Source organism: Mobula hypostoma, chromosome 15 (assembly GCF_963921235.1).
Source record: "Mobula hypostoma chromosome 15, sMobHyp1.1, whole genome shotgun sequence".
In the NCBI taxonomy this organism is placed as follows: Eukaryota; Metazoa; Chordata; class Chondrichthyes; order Myliobatiformes; family Myliobatidae; genus Mobula; species Mobula hypostoma.
This window is the reverse complement of record NC_086111.1, coordinates 65186050-65207305: the sequence shown is the minus strand read 5'-3', so window position 1 is coordinate 65207305 and position 21256 is coordinate 65186050. Positions and strand designations below refer to the sequence as shown.

The window sequence follows — 21256 nt, the reverse complement described above, 5'->3', positions numbered from 1 at the left end:
TACTTGAATACAGGTGCTAGCTAATTTAATCTTTGTGAGACGACAGAGGTACTTCCAATGAGCAGAGAGTGAAAGGAGAAATCTTTGCTAGGTTGTCTATCAACCCACCAAATATTGAAATGCCAAGAAGATGTGGAGAAGAGTTTTCCAGTAGTGGGGGAGCCTAGGACCAGAGGGCACAGCCTCAGAATATAAGGATGCCCCTTTAGAACAGAGATGAGGAAGGTTTTCTTTAGCCAGAGGGTGGTGAATCTATGGAATTCATTGCTACAGTCTGCTGTGGAGGCAAAGTCATTGGGTATATTTAGAGCAGAAGCTGATAGTTTCTTGATTAGTAAGGTTATCAAAAGTTGTGCAGAGAAGGCAGGAGAATGGGATTGAGAGGGATAATAAATCAGCCGTGATGGAATGGTGAGCAGACTTGATGGGCTAAATAGCCTTTTTTCTGCTCCTGTGGTCTTATAGTCTTATTTAAACAGAATTCACAATACTTCATGGTACTTGGGTAAGAAATCTTATGAAAGTCTTCAAACCACTCATTTAGCGTTGAAGTCCAAGAGTTATGGACGTTCTACGAGTCTGTGGTGGCCAGTGCAATCACGTTTGCTGGGGCAGCAGGCTGAGGGTAGCAGACACCAACAGAGTCAACAAACTCATTCGTAAGGCCCGTGATGTTGTGGGGATGGAACTGGACTCTCTGACGGTGGTGTCTGAAAAGAGGATGCTGTCTAAGTTGCATGCCATCTTGGTCAATGTCTCCCATCCACTACATAATGTACTGGGTGGGCACAGGAGTACATTCAGCCAGAGACTCATTCCACTGAGATGCAGCACAGAGCGTCATAGGAAGTCATTCCTGCCTGTGGCCATCAAACTTTACAACTCCTCCCTTGGAGGGTCAGACACCCTGAGCCAATAGGCTGGTCCTGGACTTATTTCATAATTTACTGGTATAATTTACATATTACTATTTAACTATTTATGGTTCTATTACTATTTATTATTTATGGTGCAACTGTAACGAAAACCAATTTCCCCCAGGATCAATAAAGTATGATTATGACTATGCAGCAAAAAACAGACCTTTCAGCCCAAATCATCCATACCAGCCTGAGCTAGTCCCATTTGCCTGTGTTTGTCCGATCTTCCCTACGCACAGACCTCTCCATATTCATGTAATATTGCAATTGTCCCCATCTCCACCATATCCTCTGGGAGCCTGTTCCATTTATCAACCACCCTTGTGAAAAATCTGACCCTCACATTCCCTTTAAATCTTTCTCCACTCACCTTAATCCTATACCCTTTGGTTTTTCCCTTGGAAAAAGACAGTGACCACCCACTTCATCTATGCCCAACGTAATTTTATATACTTTCATAAGATCATCCCTCACTCCAGGGATAACAGCCCCAACCCATCCAGTTTTTCCCTAATAGCTCAGGCCATCCAATCCCAGTACCATCTTTATGAAACTCTCCTCACCTCCAGCTTAATGACATCCTCCCTGCTGCTATGCAACCAGAACTTCACACATCTCATAGCATCCTGCAGTTCTCAAATTACCAATGCAATTTGGGTCTATGGACTCATTTTCGTTCCCAATGCTGTTGCCTGCTTTTACTGTTTGCATGACTTGTGGATTTTTTTTCTATCTCTGCGCATTGGGTGTTGGTCCTTTTTTAAAATTATGTTCTTTCAAGTTTCTTGTGTTGTGGCTGCCTGTAAGCAGCTGAATCTCAAGGTTGTGTAATTTAAACATACTTGGATAATGAGTGTACGTTAAACTTTAGAACCAGCAGAAGAACCATTTCTCAAATCCTCAGGCCAGGCTGACCTGCTACCCAGGGGCTTTCCCTCACCTTCTTCTCGTGCTTGCTGATGTTGTTCAGGTTGAGGGCAATGAGGTAATTCTTTGCGCCCACAAACAGCTGGCCTCGCTCCTCGTCCAGCAGAAGAGTGTTGTAACAGCACGAATAATTCAACTGGTAAGTGACAAGGCCTCGGGAAACCAGATCTGAAAAGGTGAAACACACATACACGTCAGGTGCTTTGTCAGGAGACATTTGGCAACATATAGAACTTGAAGGCCGGATTCAGGGTTAACGGCAGGATTCTTAACAGTGTGGAGGAACTGGGGGATATTAGGGTCCATAGATCCTTCTATAAAAGAGTATTGGCCTTCATTAGTCAAGGGACTGAGTACAAAGCCATGAGGTAATGTTGCAGCTCTATAGACCACATGTGGAATATTGTGTTCAGTTCTAGTCACCTCATTAGGAAGGATGTGAAAGGTTTAGAGGGATTCAGAGGAGATTTACCAAGAGGCTGCTTGCATTAGAGAGCACGACTTATGAGAAAAAGGTTGAGCGAGTTATGATTTCTCTCTTTGGAGCAAAGGAGGATGAGAGGTGACTTGATAGAGGTGTAAAAGATGATAGAAGGTAAAGATCGGGTGGACAGCCAGAGATCTTTTCCCAGGACAGAAATGGTTAAATCAAGAGGACACAATTTTAAGGCAATTTCAGGGCAGTATGGGGGTATATCGGAGGTAAACTTTTTTTAAAGCAAGTGGTGGGCGCGTGGAATGCCCTACCTGGGGTGGTGGTAGAGGCAAATACATTAGGGACATCTAAGAGACTCTTAGATATGACACATGGATGATAGAAAAACAGAAGGGAAGGGTTAGATTGATCTTAGAGTAGGTTAATTGTGGGTTGAGGAGCCTGAAATGTGGTGTTATGTTCTACGTCCAGGTAAACGATAAAGTACAAGATCATAATAAGGTAGATTATGAGGCCAAGAGTCCACCTTTTTGTACAAGAGGCCCATTCAAGAGTGTGTTTACAGTTGGACGGAAGCTGTCCTTGAGCCTGGTGGGACATGCTTCTAGGCTTTGGATCTTCAGTTACAGATCTGCTGACCAGATGATGGAGACTCAAAATCATTGGCAAAAAAAGCAGCTTAGGAAGAAAGAAAGTTTCCCTTCTAAATCCAGTACAAGCACAACGGGTGGAATAGCCTCTTTTGTGCAATGGGAGTCAGTAATATTTGTCCCAGTATGGAGTTCTGTTAGTAGCTTGCCAATTATGCATTGCACTCTGGAGATGCTGGCCTCAGGCTGGGAGCTGGAGCGTGTTTGATGTCAGAGGAAATTCAGCATAGCCAACTACAACAAAATGGAACAAAAACATTTGCAGACATGGAAAACAAGTGGTGTTGTAAAAGCAAAAGGATGAAGTTCAAGTAGAAGTCAATGAAGGCACCAGGACTTTAGGTTAGAACATTGAACACTGAACAGTAAGTACTGGACCATGACCTTTGGCCTACAAAGTCTGTGCTAACCATGATGCTAATCTAAAACTATTTATCCACACACAGTCTTAATCTCCCCATTTCCTGCCTATTTGTGTCTATTTAACTGTCCCTTAAATGCTGCTAGCATATCTGCTTCCCCAGAAAGCATGTTCCAGTCAGCTGTCACTCTCTACATTAAAAAAATCTTTGTCTCACAAATCTCATTTGAACTTACCACCTCTCATCTTAAATTTCTGTCGTCTAATATTTGACATTTCCACTCAAGGAAATAGATACTGGTTGCCTGCTCCATATATGCCTCTCATAAACTTGTCAGAAACACAAAAGATTCTGTCGATGCTGGAAATCCAGAGTAACACACATACAAACTACGGTAGGAACACAGCAAGTCAGGCAGTATCTATGGAAAGAAATAAACAGGCCGAGACCCTTCATCAGGACCTCAATAAGATCTTCACTCAGCCTCTGTCTCTCCAGAGAAAACTTAGCAAGCTTGCGCAACCTCTCTTCATAAATTCTACTCTCTAGTTCAAGCATCATTCTGATAAACCTCTTCTATACCCTCTCCAAAACATCTACATCCTTACTGTAGTAGGGTGACCAGACCTCGATGCAGCATTCCAATATCTGACACTGCTGCAATATTACACTTATACTCAGTCCTCCGGTCATTACTGACAAGTAGGCTATACATTTCCTTTATCACCCCGTCAACTTGAGTTGCCACATTCATTGAGATAAGACCTCTCTGTCCTTCAATACCTTCTTCTTACATTTAACTTCCCACAATGCAACGTATCACACTTGTCTATGTTGAACTCCATTTTCAATTTCTCAGTCTACATTTCCAACTGGTAGAACACAATGCCAGCTCCTTTGGGGAGCAACCTATTTCTATCTGTTCTGTACTCTTACTCCAAGGCCAGCAAATTCCTCTCCCTCCAGTGACAGCCTAGTTCACTTTGAAAACCCTGATTAATTTGGTTCTCCCACTCCTAGAGGTAGCAAGTTTCAGTCCAGATAAATGTTGTTGATCTGATAGGTTGATTGCCCATTTCTCTCCACAGATGCTGCCTGGACTGTTGAGTTTCCCCTCCATTTTGGCTGTTGCACCAGATTCCAGCAACTGCATTCTCTTACATCTCCAAAAAGTTTCAGGTCTAAACTCTTCTCGGAATCAAAAGGACTGTTTTCCTGAGATACTTTTTGATTAAAATTAAAATTCATTATCGTTTGTTTCTTGAAACATCTACTAAGAGGCAATTATTCTCTCCACCACCTCAAGAGGATCTGCACATCTCTATTGAGCCACCTCTTAGCCCTCTTTGCATACCCTGCACTGTAATGTTCAAAACAGCTCATTATAATGTTGTTTTCAAGCCAGAATTCTCCTCAAATGCTGAATGTTTTCTATAAGGCACAGGAAACACAAGCAGTTTTAGAAATTCACATCTTGATTTTCCCTTTAGTTCATGGTTGATCCAACCTGGGCCCCAGCACCACCTGTAACTCACATACCATGTTCTTCCTCTCCTTTAGAGTTGAAACATCTGTCAATTGACATTTCAGTGGAGAAGAGTCCCGAAGAAGGGTCTCAGCCCAAAACGTTGACTGTTTATCCATTTCCATAGATGCTGTCTGACTTGTTGAGCTTCTCCAGCATTTTGTGTGTGTTGCTTTATATTTCCAACATCTACAGAATTTCATGTTTATAATCTCCACTTCAACTTACTTTGTTACTTTCAGACCATGCTCCAGAGTTCTTGCTACCAAACAAGTGGAAACATCCTCTTAGTATCCATACTGCCAATCCCCCTCAAAATATCATATTTTACCTCTTATTCTATACTCGGAGTTAAATCCAATCAACTCACCTTTCCTTCATACATTAAAACTCTTTATCCTAGAACTCAACCTCAGAAATCTTCTCTGCACTGCCTTCAATTAAAGCAAATCCTTCCTTAAACAGGCCCTTTTGCTTGCTGTTTCTCATTAATAATTCCCCGTTTCATCCTCCGAGAGATCAACACCATCTCCCTCTCCCTATACACAGTGGCCAATTTATTAGGTACACATGTAGACCTGGCTATTAATTCAAATATCTAATCAGCCAATTATGTAGCAGCAACTCAATGCATAAAAGCTTGTAGACGTGGCCGTAAGGTTCATTTGTTGTTCAGACCAAACATCAGAATGGGGAAGAAATGTGATCTATTTGACGATGACTGTGGAATGATTATTGGTGCCAGACGGAGTGGTTTGAGTATCTCAGAAACTGCTGATCCCCTCGGATTTTTGTGCACGACAGTCTCTGGAGTTTATACAGAATGGTGTGAAATACAAAATAAGCACCCAATGAGCAGCAATTCTGTTGATGAGAGAGGTCAGGGAAGAATGGCCAGACTGGTTCAAGCTGACAGGAAGGAACTCAAATAACCACGCATTACAACAGTGGTGTGCAAAACAACATCTGTCAATGCTAAACACTTTAAAGCTTGAAGTGGATTGCTAACAGCAACAGAAGACCATCAACATGTTCTCAATGACCACTTTATTAGGGCCCTCTTGTACTGAGCGAGTGTGTGTGTGTGTGTGTGTGTGTGTGTGTGTGTGTGTGTGTATGTGTGTGTGTGTGTGTGCGTGTGTTCATATATATATGTGCTATATATATATATAGTACATATATACACCTATATACATAATACATACAGTATATGTATTTTTAATGCATATATACAGTAGTTATCACATTCTTTCTCTCTCTCAAATATCTTTCTGGATCTTTGGAATGTTACCAGGAGCTGAACTCATAGTCTGAACTCACCTAATAAGCTATCAGCTTGAGTCTAGTAGCTAGCGGTGGGAGTCTTTTGAACACAGCCTCCATTACGTGCTCTACTGTAAACACTCATTGTCACCAGTACACTGCGATTTTAGCTTCCAATTGCTGAAACTCTATAACACCCAGACGACAGAATCCATTTGCCAGAAAGACCTTTATCTTACGGCTTATAATAAATTCTAATATGTTTTTAAAATGTTTCAAGTTATTAATGAGGAGCTCCTGGTAATTCATTCCTAATTGAGCCTGAGTTGATGTAAGAAATTTAATCCCGACAAATGTTATTTCAATTTTGCAATTAGGTCACTGGCTAATTCCAACTAAGGGAGTCAGTCTGTGACGGGTAGACTGTGAGTGATGGGATTTTATTTCTACAGGACATACAGGAGCAGCACTATGAATGTGCCCTTGTGCACTTCGAAGCACGAGAGGACGAGAGAAAATTGTAGTGTTCCTTAACTCATTGTTGGCAAGAAACTCCAGGACCCACTAAAGTAGGACATAGAACGGTGCTACAGTAAAGAGATTAGGTCTGGTATATCCAATGGTTGAAAATTTGTCTGGAGATAGTACACTGTTAATAACAAGACCCTCAACCCTGTTGAAGAGCAGAGGAACCCTGGGGTCCAAATTCAAAGCTCCGTAAAGGTGGTGACACAAGCTGATCCCCTCCCCACACCTACTTATTCCGGCTTCTTCTCCCTTCCTTTCCAGTCCTGATGAAGGGTTTTGGCCAGAAGCGTCGACTGATTATTCATTTCCACAGACGCTGCCTGACCTGCTGAGTTCCTCCAGCATTTTGTGTGCGTTACTCTGGATTTCCAGCATCTGCAGAATCTCTTGCATACATGCCTTCATTGTCTTCATTAGTCGAGGAACTGAGTTCCAGAGTCAGGAAGTTATGGTGTGGCTTTATAAAACTCTTAGTCAGGCCACAAATGGAATACTGCATTTAGTTCTGGTCACCCCATTATAGGAAAGATGTAGAGGCTTTAGAGAGGGTGCAAACGAACTGGTTGCTGCCTGGATCAGATGGCATGTGTGACAAAGTGTGGTTAGACAAACTTGTGTTGTTTCTCTGGAGTGGCTGATAGAGGTTTATAAGGTAATAAGACATAGATGGAGTAGACAGCTAGTATCTTGTTTCCTAGGACTGAAATATCTTAAGGCATGCATTTAAGATGAGGTGAGGTAAGTTCAAAGGAGATGTGTGAAGCAAGTTTTTGTTTTACACAGTTATAGGTGCCTGATGTACACTGCCTGGGTGGTCATGGTGCCTCCTACGATAGGAGCTTTCAACAGGTGCTTCGACAGACGAGTGGATGTGCAAGAAAGTGAAGGATGTAGACATTACGTAGGTAGAAGGGATTAGTTTAGCTGGGCATTTGATTATTCATTTAATTAGTTCAGCCAACATCGTGGGCCAAGCAGCCTGCTTCTGTGCTGCATTGTCCTGCGTCTCCCCTCCTGAGGAGGGCGTTCACAGGGCAGCAGACTCAGCCCTTGAGCCTGACCCTCAAGAGTCGACAGATCAAGAGGGAATTTGGGTCGTGAGGGGAGAAAGTGAACGACAGGGTCTGGAGGGGGAGTGAGTCAGAATTTTGCGTGGTGCCAGAGGGAGGGTTGAAATTGGAGGCTATGGTGAGGGAACTAGGCAGGAGACTTTATTATGCATATCTATTGTTTAACTTTGTTCTACCTCAATACACTTTCTAATGATCAGATCTGTATGAACAGCAGGCAAGATAAGCTTTTCACTGCATCTCAGTATATGTGACAACAATAAACCACTTCCAGTAGCACATCCCTCCACCCCAGGCATATTAATGTGCCTCTCTGGGACAGCTCCTTGAACATCCCTGTCATATAACTTACCATGACCCTCTCCTGCAGCATGTTGCAGGCACATACCACTTTGCATAAAAAATAATTGGCTACGCAACTCCTTTACACTTTCCTCCTCTCACCTTAAAGCTATGCCCTCTTGTATTTGACACTTTCAACCTGGGAAAAAATTCTGTTTAATCTATCCATGCATAGAGTCATAGAAAAGTACAGCACAGAAACAGGCCCTTCAGCCCATCTAGTAGGTGCCAAAACACTTAAACAGCCTAGTCCCATCGACCTGCACCAGGACCATAGCCCTCCATGCCCCTGCCATCTATGTACCTATCCGAACTTCTCTTAAATGTTGAAATTCAGCTTGCATGCACCACTTGTGCTGTCGGCGCAAGTGGTGCATTCCTTACATTACACGGTAGCGTAATGGTTAGCACAACACTTTACAGTACCAGTAGCCCGGGTTCGATTCCCACCTCTGCCTGTAAGAAGTTTGTACGTTCTCCCCGTGACTTTTCTCCAACTGCTCCGGTTTCCTCCCACAGTCCAAAGACGTACCAGTCGGTAGGTTAATTGGTCATTGTAAATTGCCCCGTGATTAGGCTAGGATGAAATTGAGGTTGCTGGGCAGTGTGGCTCTTAGGGTTGGAAGAGCCTATCCTGTGCTATATCTCAATAAATAAATAAATTATAGAACATAGAACATAGAATAGTACAGCACAGTACAGGCCTTTTGGCCCACAATGTTGTGCTGACCCTCAAACCCTGCCTCCCATATAACCCCCCCACCTTAAATTTCTCCATATACCTGTCTAGTAGTCTTTTAAACTTCACTAGTGTATCTGCCTCCACCACTGACTCAGGCAGTGCATTCCACGCACCAACCAACCACTCTCTGAATAAAAAACCTAATATCCCCCTTGAACTTCCCACCTCTTACCTTAAAGCCATGTCCTCTTGTATTGAGCAGCGGTGCCCTGGGGAAGAGGCGCTGGCTATCCACTCTATCTATTCCTCTTATTATCTTGTACACCTCTATCATGTCTCCTCTCATCCTCCTTCTCTCCAAAGAGTAAAGCCCTAGCTCCCTTAATCTCTGATCATAATGCATACTTCTGTACCCTTTCCAATGCTTCCACATCCTTCCTATAGTGAGGCGACTAGAACTGGACACAGTACTCCAAGTGTGGCCTAACCAGAGTTTTACAGAGCTGCATCATTACATCGCTATTCTTAAACTCTATCCCTTGACTTATGAAAGCTAACACCCCATTAGCTCTCTTAACACATATCATTTTATGAACTTCTATCAGATCTTCCCTCTGAATTCAAACTCCAGATTCAACCCAAGTTTGCCCAACCTCTTCTTATAGATAATACCCTCGAATCAGGTCAGATCCTGATGAACAGCTTCTGCACCCTCTCCAAAACCTCCACATCCTTTCTGTAATGAGGTGATCAGAACTTCATGTTGTTCTCCAAGCGCAGCCACGTTTTATGACTCTGAAATAAATAGGGTAAATGCAAACAGGCTTCATCCACTGAGGTAGGGTGAAATTAGAATTAAAGGTCATGGGTTAAGGGTGAAAGATTGAAATGTTTATGGGGCAATGTGAGGGGGAACGTCTTCACTGAGAGGGTGGTGGTGTGAACGAGCTGGCAGTACAGGTGGTAGATGCAGGTCAATTCTAATATTTAAGAGAAATTTGGGTAAGTACATGGATGGAGGGCTAAGCAGCGCATGGAACTAGGCGGTATAATAGCTCAACATGGATTAGATGGGCTGAAGGGCCTGTTTCTGAGAAGTTGTGCTCTGTGATTTAATGAGGCACTAATTAAATACAACAGGGTGACTGGGGATTTCTTTTGACCCTTAAATGCAAACACAAAGGATTCTGGAGCAGAGGACAGAAGAGAAAAGGGCTGAATAGAAGTCAATAAATTTGTTGCCACATGTATTCAACCCCTTACTGGTGATTCGTGATTTCTTGCAGTTTCACTGACTAAGGAACAAGATCTTCAGTCTGAAGGAAAGTGAGGTTTCAAAGTTCAAAAGAAAATTTAGTAACCATGAACTGCAAGAATATAAATGCAATGAAAAACTATACATAACAAAGATTGACAAATAACCAAGGTGCAAAAGAAGACAGATTGTACAAATAATAAAAAATATAAATAACACTGAGGACGTGCGTTGCAAAGTCGTTGAAAGTGAGTCTATAATGGAATCAGTTCAGCATTGGGGTGAGTGAAGTTATCCACGCTGGTGTAGGAGACTGATGGTTGAATAACTGTTTCTGATCATGGTGGTACCTCCAACACAATGATAGTAGCAAGAGGAGAGCATGGTCTGATTGGTGGAGGGGTCCTTAATGATGGATGCAGCTTTTTTGTAGCAATGCTCCTTGCAAACGCTCTCAATGGTGGGCAAGGGTTTTGCCTGTGATGGACAGGACTGTATCTACCACTTTTTGTAGACTTCTCAGATCCCGAGCATTGATGTTTGCAGACCAGACTGTGATGCAACCAGTCAGGATCTTATCCTGAATGGCTGCATCTTGGGTGGGTGAGGATACAGAGAGGTACATGAAATGCAGTGATCCACATTTGCACGTTAACCCAATTGACAAGACAACTATTGACCTAAGCAATATTATCATACACCAGAATAGCACAGGACAAGCACACTTGGACCCTGAGTTGATGTCATCTTTTCCAAAAGTTGTCCCAGTTGGACTCATTTCTGATAGCACCGCACCCCCCCCCCCTCACAATTTGTTCTCCTTCATAGGGCTATTGTTAGGGTGTATTCTGCAGTTATGGTACATAGCAAATACTAATTTCAACAGAGGCTAGTCTTCAGACCTGAATGTGGATCATAGACTGAACTGAAGATGCGGCTGGAACAATAGCCTTCCTGAAGCTGTGTTTTGGGGGTCAACTGCAAACAAAGAAACACTCCATTTGACTGCAGATGCCTGCATATGCAGGAATGCCGCCCAGAGTCAGTGGGAATTAACTTTCATTTTGGTGTGGAGATGGAGATGTTTGAAAATGATATGTGATTCTAAGGAAGCATTGTAGATACTGTACAATCTAACTGCAGAATGGTCCTGCTGTTACCTTTGATCTTTAGCATGTAATCATGTCATGTAATTTTGGGTCAGGTGGACCTCTTCTTCCAAGAGTGCCTCAAATATAATGCCTGCTGTTTGTTTTGCTGAATAAAGGCTTCTATATCCACGAGCTTCAGTGTGTCTCCAGTGGCTTTGTTCATAGGCACAAAGGCAATGACTAACATGGTTTGTACGTATATACTGAAGCCTCAATACTTATAAAGTGGAAATGTTTCATTGTTGCTTTTCTTTTCCCCAATTACTATATAATGTAAACCAGCATCCTCTGCTGACCAACCCTAAAATCATTTCTTTCTTAACTCTATTTTCCCCTTTCCCTCCCCATCTCCATTAGGACACCAATTCCTCTCCTTCGTTCCTGGAAAGGCAGGAAGCTTGAGCCTGCAACTCCCTGTCCAAAGTGCCCTGTCAGAAATGCAGAAGACTCATTCGAATGACTCATTGATGTATCACGCTGTATTCAACAGCAAAACCCCGGTGCTGCTCTTTCCAAGGATTTGGAACCCAGCTGTTTGCTTTCAGCTCCTTCAAAGTTCAAAGTAAATTTATAACTGAAGTACCCACATGTCACCATATACAACCCTAAGATTTATTTCCTTGCAGTCGTTTGCAGTAAATACGAGAAACACACAAAAGAAACACAATGAAAGTCCACACCCAATAGGATGGACAAACAACAAACGTGCAAATAAAACAAAATATAGAAAGAAAAATAAATAAATAAATAACATCACAAATCCTTGAAAGTCAGTCCATAGCTTTTGGGAATAGTTCAGTGAAGAGGCGAGTGGAGTTATCCGAGCCTGATGCTTGAGGATACTAACTGTTCATGAACCCGGTGATGTGGGGTCAGACTGATTCAGACGCCAAAAGAGAAAGCAGGAACAAGATTGGAGGCCTCTTAGATGAGTTCTATCACCACCCTAAATCCTAGGATGGTGAGATTTCCATGTGAAGAGAAACTGGATTAGCCAGGCCTGCATTTATGTATAGTCATAGAGTACTACAACACAACAACAGGCCCTTTAGCCCATCGAGTCTGTGCCAGCCCTGTCTGCCTAGTCTCTTGCTGGACTATAGCCCTCTCATCCATATACCTACTGTATCTAAACTCTTCTTAAATATTACAATTGAACCTGCACCTACCACTCCTGCCAGCAGCTTGTTCCACACTCACACCACCCTCTGAGCGTATAAGTTCTGCCTCAGTTTTCCCATAAATATTTTACTTTTTACCCTAAACTTACGAGGGGTGATTGATAAGTTCGTGGCCTGAGGTAGGAGTCAATTTTAGAAAACCTAGCACATTTATTTTTCCTATATTTACATAATTAGTCCAGCGGTCGTGGAGCATACGGATCTCTTCTCTGTAGAAGTCGGCGTCTTGGACCTCCAGAAAGTGGTCCACAGCAGGGGTGATTGATAAGTTCATGGCCTAAGATAGCAGGAGATGAGTTATTAACTTCAAACTTTCTGCATTTCTACTCAAAGAGTTGAACTGCACGTGCACGTAACGAGAGCTGTATAACTAATCTCCTTCTACCTTAGGCCACGAGCTTATCAATCACCCCTGCTGTGGACCACCTGGAGGTCCAAGACGCTCTCGTTACATGCACATGCAGTTCAACTCTGAGTGATAATGCAGAAAGTTTGAAGTTAATAACTCATCTCCTTCTACCTTAGGCCACGAACTTATCAATCACCCCTGCTGTGGACCACTTCGACAAAGAAGGGATCCGTATGCTCCACGACCGCTGGACTAAGTGTGTACATGTAGGAGGGGACTATGTTGAAAAATAAATGTGCTAGGTTTTCTAAAATTGACTCCTTCTACCTTAGGCCACGAACTTATCAATTACCCCTCGTATGCACTCCAGAACTGAGCATGTGGCCAAGTGGTTAAGGCATTCAACTAGCAATCTGAAGGTCGTGAGTTCGAGCCCCAGCCAAGGCAACGTGTTGTGTCCTTGAGCAAGGCACTTAATCACACATTGCTCTGCGACGACACTGGTGCCAAGCTGTATGGGTCCTAATGCCCTTCCCTTGGACAACATCGGTGTTGTGGAGAGGGGAGACTCGAAGCATGGACAACTGCCAGTCTTCCATACAACCTTGCCCAGGCCTACACCCTGGAGAGTGAAGACTTTCCAGGTGCAGATCCATGGTCTTGCAAGACTAACGGATACCTTTATTCTATTCACACCCAAACCTTGGGGAGAAAAAGTCTGCTTGCATTCACCAGGGTTTGCAAGAATAAGAAGGGGATCTCATTAAAATGTGCAAGAATTTTGATGTGGGTATGTGTTTCCACACACTGGAGGGGTCATAGTCTCAAGACACCAGACAAGACCGAGGTGAGGGACGCTTTTTCCACTTTTTATCATAGAGAAAAGTAATGGACAAGTCCATAAGACCACAAGACATAGGAGCAAAACTAGACCATTCAGCCCATCAAGTCTGCTCTGCCATTTAATCATGGCTGAATTATTATCCAACTCAACCCCATTCTCCCTCCTTCTCCCCATAATATTTGAGGTCCTTACTCAAGCTGCAGGCTTGCCTGTTTGTAGCCCCTCAGGAGAGAGGCATTGGAGTCAGTGCCCTCCACCAGAGTACTGGGGGACATGTGGTGCAGAGTCCAAGCTGATTCCCAGTGTTTGCTCAGCAGAAGAAAAATGCTATTGTGTTCAACTGCAGACTGCTGCAACATTCATGGATTCAGGGACTTGGACAACTTTTTTTGTATGACTGCTTTACTGATATATATGTACTATAGGTGCCTTGTGCTATGTATGACTATCAGTACTGTGTTTTGCACCTTAGCCCCGGAGTAACAGTGTTCCATTTGCCTGTATTGATGGGTATTCATGTATGGTTGAATGACAATTAAACTCGAACTATAATCAAGAAGCTATCAACCTCTGCTTTACATTATTGAATATATATGAGAAGAAGGTACTTAAATCTTAGAATTCCGAATCAGGTTTATTATCACTGACATGTGACATGAAATTTGTTGTTTTGTGACAGAGCAGGATAGATAAAATAACCATAAAGTTAAAATAAGAAATAAAATAAATAAAGGAGAAATGTTGAGGTGGTGCTCATTGTTTGTGGACCATTCAGAAACCTGATGGTAGAGGGAAATCTGAGTCACAGTTTGTCTCCCCATTGGAGCTTCTGACCATTTAATCGTCATTTTTCTTGCATTTTAACAATTAATTATCTGCTTGTATTTTATATAATTACTTACATACAAGTAACTTCTTACTATTATTCCTACTTGCTGTAGTATGCACAATAGTTTAATATACCTCTAGTGACTATACAAAGTATAATTTTGGAAGCTTTGTAGTGAATTAAGTGAATACATGTTTTCCCATTGGTTTATTTTTGCCACAATATTGACTAAGTACTTTCTAATTGGATTATTGTTAACTATAGATTAGAATGGAATTTTTCTTATCTCTATGGGTATAAAATAGCTGTTTTGTGTTAGGTGCCATATTCCTGAATCTTAAGCTTTCCTGCCTCTAACTGTTCAGTTTCCTTCTGTTCTATCAACTCTTGATAAAACAATCGTGAAGCACAAGTTTTATGCCTTGTTCCTGACTTTGAAAAAGCATTGGATTAAAACACTTTGTTCTTCTGCCTGTGGTACACCTCCACGTTTTTGAAACAGTCCTGATACAAGGTTTTGAGCTGAAATGTCAACAATTCTTTCTACACACCACCCCCCCCACAGATGCTGCCAAACTTGCTGAGTTCCTCCAATTGCATAATTGTCGATCAAGTGTAAAATTGTCCGTAAACATGCTCAGTAGAATGCAATAGGTTATTCTTTCTGACATAAAGTATTCTCTGACCTACTTTAAAAGGGACAGCTTAGTCGTGTTTGATTAATAAAGCAGGAAAATGGGTTTAATGCCAACATTATATATTTTAGATCAGGGAGTTTCCTGCTCTTGTTGGAACAGACAATTTGCAATGCTGAAAGCAGCCTTAATCAAAACCTGGACTGATGTGTTTTGTAGTTTCAGTGCTGTGAATTGGTAATTTTCTTAAACACTTTTCACTCTGTAACTATGAAAATTGAGTGATAATAAACACAATTTGCAAATTGTGCAGTCATGGATTTTTGACTGGATGGTGGGTCTTGAACTGAACATGCAAAAGGCATATAAGACATAGACTGTTTATCGATAACATTTGTAGTTCTCTGACCTTCTGTGCCTTCAATCTGTTCAACTCAGATCTTTTGATGTTTGTGTAAAAAAGTGAATAGATGACATCTGGGCCAGCTGGAAAAATCGTCTGAAAGATGGCAGATGGAATTTAATGCAAACAAGTATTGCACTTTGGGAGGACAAACCAGGTTAGGACTTGCACAGTGAATGGTAGGCATTGGAGTGCGATAGAACGGCGATCTGAGAATGAATTCCTTGAAAATTGTGTCACAGGTAGATGGGGTCGAAAACAGAGCTTCTGCAGACATCCCACCCAGCAAAAACTCATTTCAGGGAGGCAGCTCCATCAATTTGCAGGAGACTCCCGGAACTTCCGGGAGAGGTGGGATGTCTGCAATAGAGTAGCTCCTTAGCAGCTGGCCAGCTAGTTTAAATAACGTTAGCTATGCTAATGAATGAATGACACCTGTTAAACTCACCTCAACATGTCTTTTACAGTCTTAACCCACCATGGGCAATAGAAAAGTCACTTGCAAACAGTGCAGCGAGCAACACTATCATTATTTTGACCCCTATTAGGCAGGGGTACACTTTAGTGTAAACACAAGGAACTCTGCAGATGCTGGAAATTCAAGCAACACACATCAAAGTTGCTGGTGAACGCAGCAGGCCAGAAATGTCAACTGTACCTCTTCCTAGAGATGCTGCCTGGCCTGCTGTGTTCACCAGCAACTTTGATGTGTGTTACACTTTAGTGTAGTCTGGGGTGATGTACGTTTTAGTTTCTTTTTTTGGAACACTCTGCCATGGCGCGTGCTCACTCTCTCTCTCTCTCTCACGTGGTCTCTCTCGCGCTCTCTCTCTCTCTCGTACTCTCCCTCTCTCTCGCGCTTGCTCTCATGGTCTCTCTCTCTCGCTCTCGCACTCGCGCGCTCTCTTTCTCACTTGCTCTCAAAAAAATTGATTTCCGGGACATTGTATATAATTTACGGGCATCAGGGAGCCACTATTAATATGCGGGGGACTCCCGGAACTTCCGGGAGAGGTGGGATGTCTGGCTTCTGGCACATTGGCCTTCATAAATCAAAGTATTGACTGCAGGAGTTGGGATGACATGTTGAAGTCAGACAAAATGTTGGTGAGGCTCAATATGGAGTATTGTGAAGAGTTCAGATCACCTGTCTCCAGGAAAAATATTAATAAGATTGAATGAGTACAGAGAAAATTTACAAGGATATTGCTGGAACTTGAGAATCAGAGTTACAGGGCAAAGTTGAATAGGTTGGGACTTTATTCCTTGGAGCAGAGGAGAATGAGGGGAGATTTAATAGAGATATACTAATTTATGAGGAAAAAATAGGGTAAATGCTTTTTTGCACAGAAATAGGGTGAGACTAGAACTAAAGATCATACATTAAGGGTGAAAGGTAAAATATTTAAGGAGTTTTGGGGGGGGGGTACTCCTTTACTTAGATAAGGGGTTCCCAAACTTTTAATGCCATGAACCAATACCATTAAGCAAGGGGTCCATGGATCTCAGATTGGGAATACCTGACTTAGAGGACGGTGAGAGAGTGGAACAAGCTGCCAGTGGAAGTGGTGGATGAGAGTTTGATTGCAACATAAGAGAAGCTTGCAGAAGTAAATGAATGGGAGGGGTTTGGTCCAGGTGAGGCTACACAGAATAACAGTTTGCTATGCGAACTACATGGACCAACAGGTCTGAATTGCTTTAGTGCTTTAATACCCTATGACGATGACTGTTTGACCCTCTCCTCTATCAATGTTGTAGGATTCAATACCGGATATCTACTCATGGTTTTCCCATTACCACTTTGGATGATGCACATCAAGCCATCGATCAGGAATTCCCAAAAATTTATCCAAGGATTCGACTGGCCATTCTTCCAAATACAGGCTGGAGACATTGATCAGTGCACACTGTCCTCCACTATCAGCTGAACATGGACCAAGTAGAGACTGTTTTTTGTTCTGTTGCTGCTGGTTTGCTGAAGATTGTGGGCATGCTATATTGGCACTGGTCCATGCAGCAACACTTGCGAGCTGCCCCCGGCACCTCCTCAGGTTGTGTTGGTTGTTAACGCAAGCAATGTATCTCACCAAATGCCTTGATGTACATGTGGTAAATAAATCTGAAGCTGAAAATGAATCTGATCATTGGTCAAGGACCAAGAGATACAGATTCATGCCAATAGTCAGGGGAGATATACAGGAAAATTTTCATAGCTCCAGTCTAAAATCTGGAACACACTGTTGGTAAAATCAATGAATCAGAGAACTCAAAGTTCAAACTTCCTTCAAGTGATGTTTCCTTCCACTAGACTTTAATTTGAAGGCTAATGTGGAAGAAAAGTTTATTTTCTAAAGAGATGGCATGAACAGGAAAGCTGAGTTGCCTTCTACAAAGTACAAAGCAAATTGATTATCAAAGTCAATAAAATCTCCACCACACCTCTGTAGAAGATTATCAGTTTTTCAGATATCATGTCGAATCTTTGTAAACTTCTAAGAAAGTAGAGGCACTGACGTGCTTTCTACACAATGGCACTTACATGCTTGGCCTGGGACAGATCATCTGAAACAGGGGTTCACAACCTTTTTTATGCCATGGACCCTTTCCATTACTGGAGGGGACCACGGACACCAGGTTAGGAACCCCTGCTCTGAAATGATAACACCAAGAAATTTAAAGTTGTTGATCCTCTCCACCTCTAAGTCCCTGATGAGGATTGGCTCAAGGTCCTCTGATTTCCTCCTCCTGAAGTCAATAATCAGCACCTTGGTCTTGCTGACATTGAGTGAGAGGTTGTTGTCGTGCCACCACTCGGCCAGATTTTCAACCTCCCTCTTAAATGCTGATTTGCCACCGTCTTTAATTTGGCCTACAATAGTAGCGTCATCTGCAAACTTAAATGTGGCATTGGAGCTGTGCTTCACCTCCCAGTCATAAGTATAAAGTGGGTAGATCAGGGGGCTAAGCACACAGTCTTGCGGAGCTCCTGTGCTGATGGAGATTGTGGAGGGGATGTTCCAAACTATGGCAATTCTATAACTCATTTTGGCTTTTGCCACCTTCCTTTCCACTTCCCGCATCTTGTGTGCACTGATTCAGATTTATAGCAGCTGCAGCCTCTCGTTTCTTTATGACCCAGAGCTTGTGCGGATGTCCTTGGCACCACAGTCAGTTTTATTAATTACTACAGTTCCCAAGTGTTATCAGACCAGTAATAAATCACACAGTAAGCCTTCCAAGTATTTTTTACTGAGAGTAAACCTTATCCAGGTTGGCTTCAGAAATAATTAACTAAGCTCATTTTTCTCTCATTCTTATCACAATAAGATTTTTTTTTATTGCCAAGTGCTGAAATACCCCAGCACTTGAATTACTAAGCAACATAATCAACCTTTCTTTCTGAAAAGCAAAGTTTCTGCTGTGCGGTCTCGGAGTGGTACACCACCTGATGTAAATAAGCACAATAGCCCCCTCGCTAACCAAATAAATGATGAGCGTCTTCAAGCAATTGGCTCTTAATGTTCACCATATGTAATCACTGGCCACTTTATTCGAGGATATACCTGCTTGTTAATGCAAATATCTAATCAGCTGATCATGTGGCAGCAACTCAATGTATGGTCAAGAGGTTCAGTTGTTGTTCAGACCAAACATCAGAATGGGGACAAAATGTGATTTAAATGACTTTGACTGTGGAAAGATCGTTGGTGCCAGACAGGGTGGTTTGAGTATCTCAGAAACTGATCTCCTGGGATTTTCATTCACAACAATCTCTAGAGTTTACAGAGAATGGTGTTGAAAACAAAAAAAATTTTAAAAAATCCAGTGAGAAGCAGTTTTGTACTTGAAAAAGCCTTGTAAATGAGAGAGGTCAGAGGAGAATGGCCAGACTGGTTCAATCTGATAGGAAGGTGACAGTAACTCAAATAATCCCACGTTACAACAGTGGTGTGCAGAAGACCATCTCTGAATGCACAACACATTGAACCTTGAAGTGGATGGGCTACAGCAGCAGAAGACCATGAACATACAGAAATAAAGTGCCCACTGAATGCATGTCTTCAGCCACAGTACATTGTCGCAGGAAACCTTCATTGCTTTCACTGTTATAAACACAAGAAATCCTGTACACAAGTTAGTCTGCAGATGCTGGAAATCCAGAGCAACACACACAAAATGCTGGAGGAACTCAACAGGTCAGGCAGCACCTATGGAAATGAATAGATAGTTGATGTTTTGGGCCTGAGGAAGGGTCTCGGCCTGAAGCATCGACTATCTATTCATTTCCATAGACGCTGCCTCACCTGCTGAGTTCCTCCAGCATTTTGTGTGTGTTGCTTAAGAAATCCTGCAGATGCTCAAAATCCAAGGCAACACATACAGAATGCTGAGGGCAGCATCTATGAAGAGAGTATAAGCAGTCTCCGGCTGTCCACTCTACCAATGTGTGAAATGGAAGAAATGCAGTTGAAGGCAGCGTTGATGGTGGAGGAAGTACATCTCTTTTGCTCTAGAATGAATAGCTTTATCCTGAGAGCAGATGCAGTGGAGATGGAGGAACTGATAGAAGGGGAGATGGGGATGGTGTTTTTACAAGTAGCAGAGTGGGACGAGGTACAGTCCAGTCACATCACACATGTCTGCTCTTACCCCATCCTCCCACCACGCTACCTGAGATAGGGCTGCTCTCGTCCTCACCTACCACGCCACCAGCCTCCGCATCCAGCACATAATCTCTGAAACTTCTACCACCTCCAAACACACCTTTCCCTCCCTTCTCCCCCAACTTTCTGCTTTCCGCAGGGATCCTGCGCGACTCCCTTGGCCAATCGTCCCTCCCCACTGATCTCCTTCCTGACACTTACCCTTGCAAGCAGAACAAGTGCTGCACTTGCCCCTACACCTCCTCCGTCACTGCCATTCAGGGCCCCAAACAGTCCTCCCAGGTGAGGCGACATTTCACCTATGAGTCTGTTAGGTCATCTACTGTGTTTGGTGCTCCGGGTGTGGCCTCTTGTATATCAGTGAGACCCGACTTAGATTGGGAGACCGCTTCACCAAGCATCTACGCTCCATCTGCCAGAACAAGTGGGATCTCCCAGTGGCCACCCATTTTAATTCCGCATCCCATTTCCATTCCGATATGTCCACCTATGGCCTCCTCCACTGGTCACACTTAGGTTGGAGGAACAACACTTTACATTCTGTTTGGGTAACTTCCAACCTGATGGCATGAACATCAATTTCTCAAACTTCCAGTAGTGCCTCCCACCCCCTTCACCATTTCCTATCCCCTTGTCCCTCTCTCATGTTATCGCCTTGCCCGTCCATCGCTTCCCTCTGGTGCTCCAACTACCCCCCTTTTTGCTTTCCTCCATGGCTTTCTGTTCCTTTCGCTGATCAACTTCATAGCTCTTTGCTTCATCCTTCTCCCTCCAAGTCTCACCTATCGCCTGGCGTTTCTCTCTCCCCTCCCCCCACCTTTCAAATCTACTCAACTTTCTTCTCCAGTCCTGCCAAAGGGTTTCATTCTGAAACGTTGGCCGTACTTTTTTCCCTAGATGTTGCCTGTCCCTGCTGAGTTCCTCCAGCATTTTGTGTGTGTTGCTCCGTGTTAGAAAACTTTGCTTTGACATTCCCCCTATACTTGCCTCCAATCTTCTTAAAATTACGCGTTTTCATATTAGCTGTTTCCACCCTGGGAAAAAGTCTCTGGCTCTCCACTCTATCTGTGCCTCTTATCATCAGTGATAACAAAACAAAGCAACGTAAACCCTCTCAGGAGAATGTTACAGGTTCTGTCAGCATTACTTTGTGGAGAAGTGGGGCAATCCACTTTACTGTCAAGGTCAGGGTGTCACAAACCAGAGAAACAGCTCCTTCAGTCCACCAAATGTACAG

The 21256-nt window shown here is 42.9% G+C and overlaps 1 protein-coding gene across 9 annotated transcripts in view; it reads right to left on the bottom strand.

Annotated features, from left to right (window-relative positions):
• The window catches only part of sema3b (sema domain, immunoglobulin domain (Ig), short basic domain, secreted, (semaphorin) 3B), a 439432-nt gene that overhangs the window by 129606 nt on the left and 288570 nt on the right, over nucleotides 1-21256 (bottom strand). For all 9 annotated transcript variants that reach the window (XM_063068199.1, XM_063068203.1, XM_063068195.1 and 6 more), the window contains exon 3: nucleotides 1861-2015. In XM_063068199.1, the coding sequence (XP_062924269.1) occupies nucleotides 1861-2015 (155 nt within the window). The remainder of the gene's footprint in view (nucleotides 1-1860; nucleotides 2016-21256) is intronic.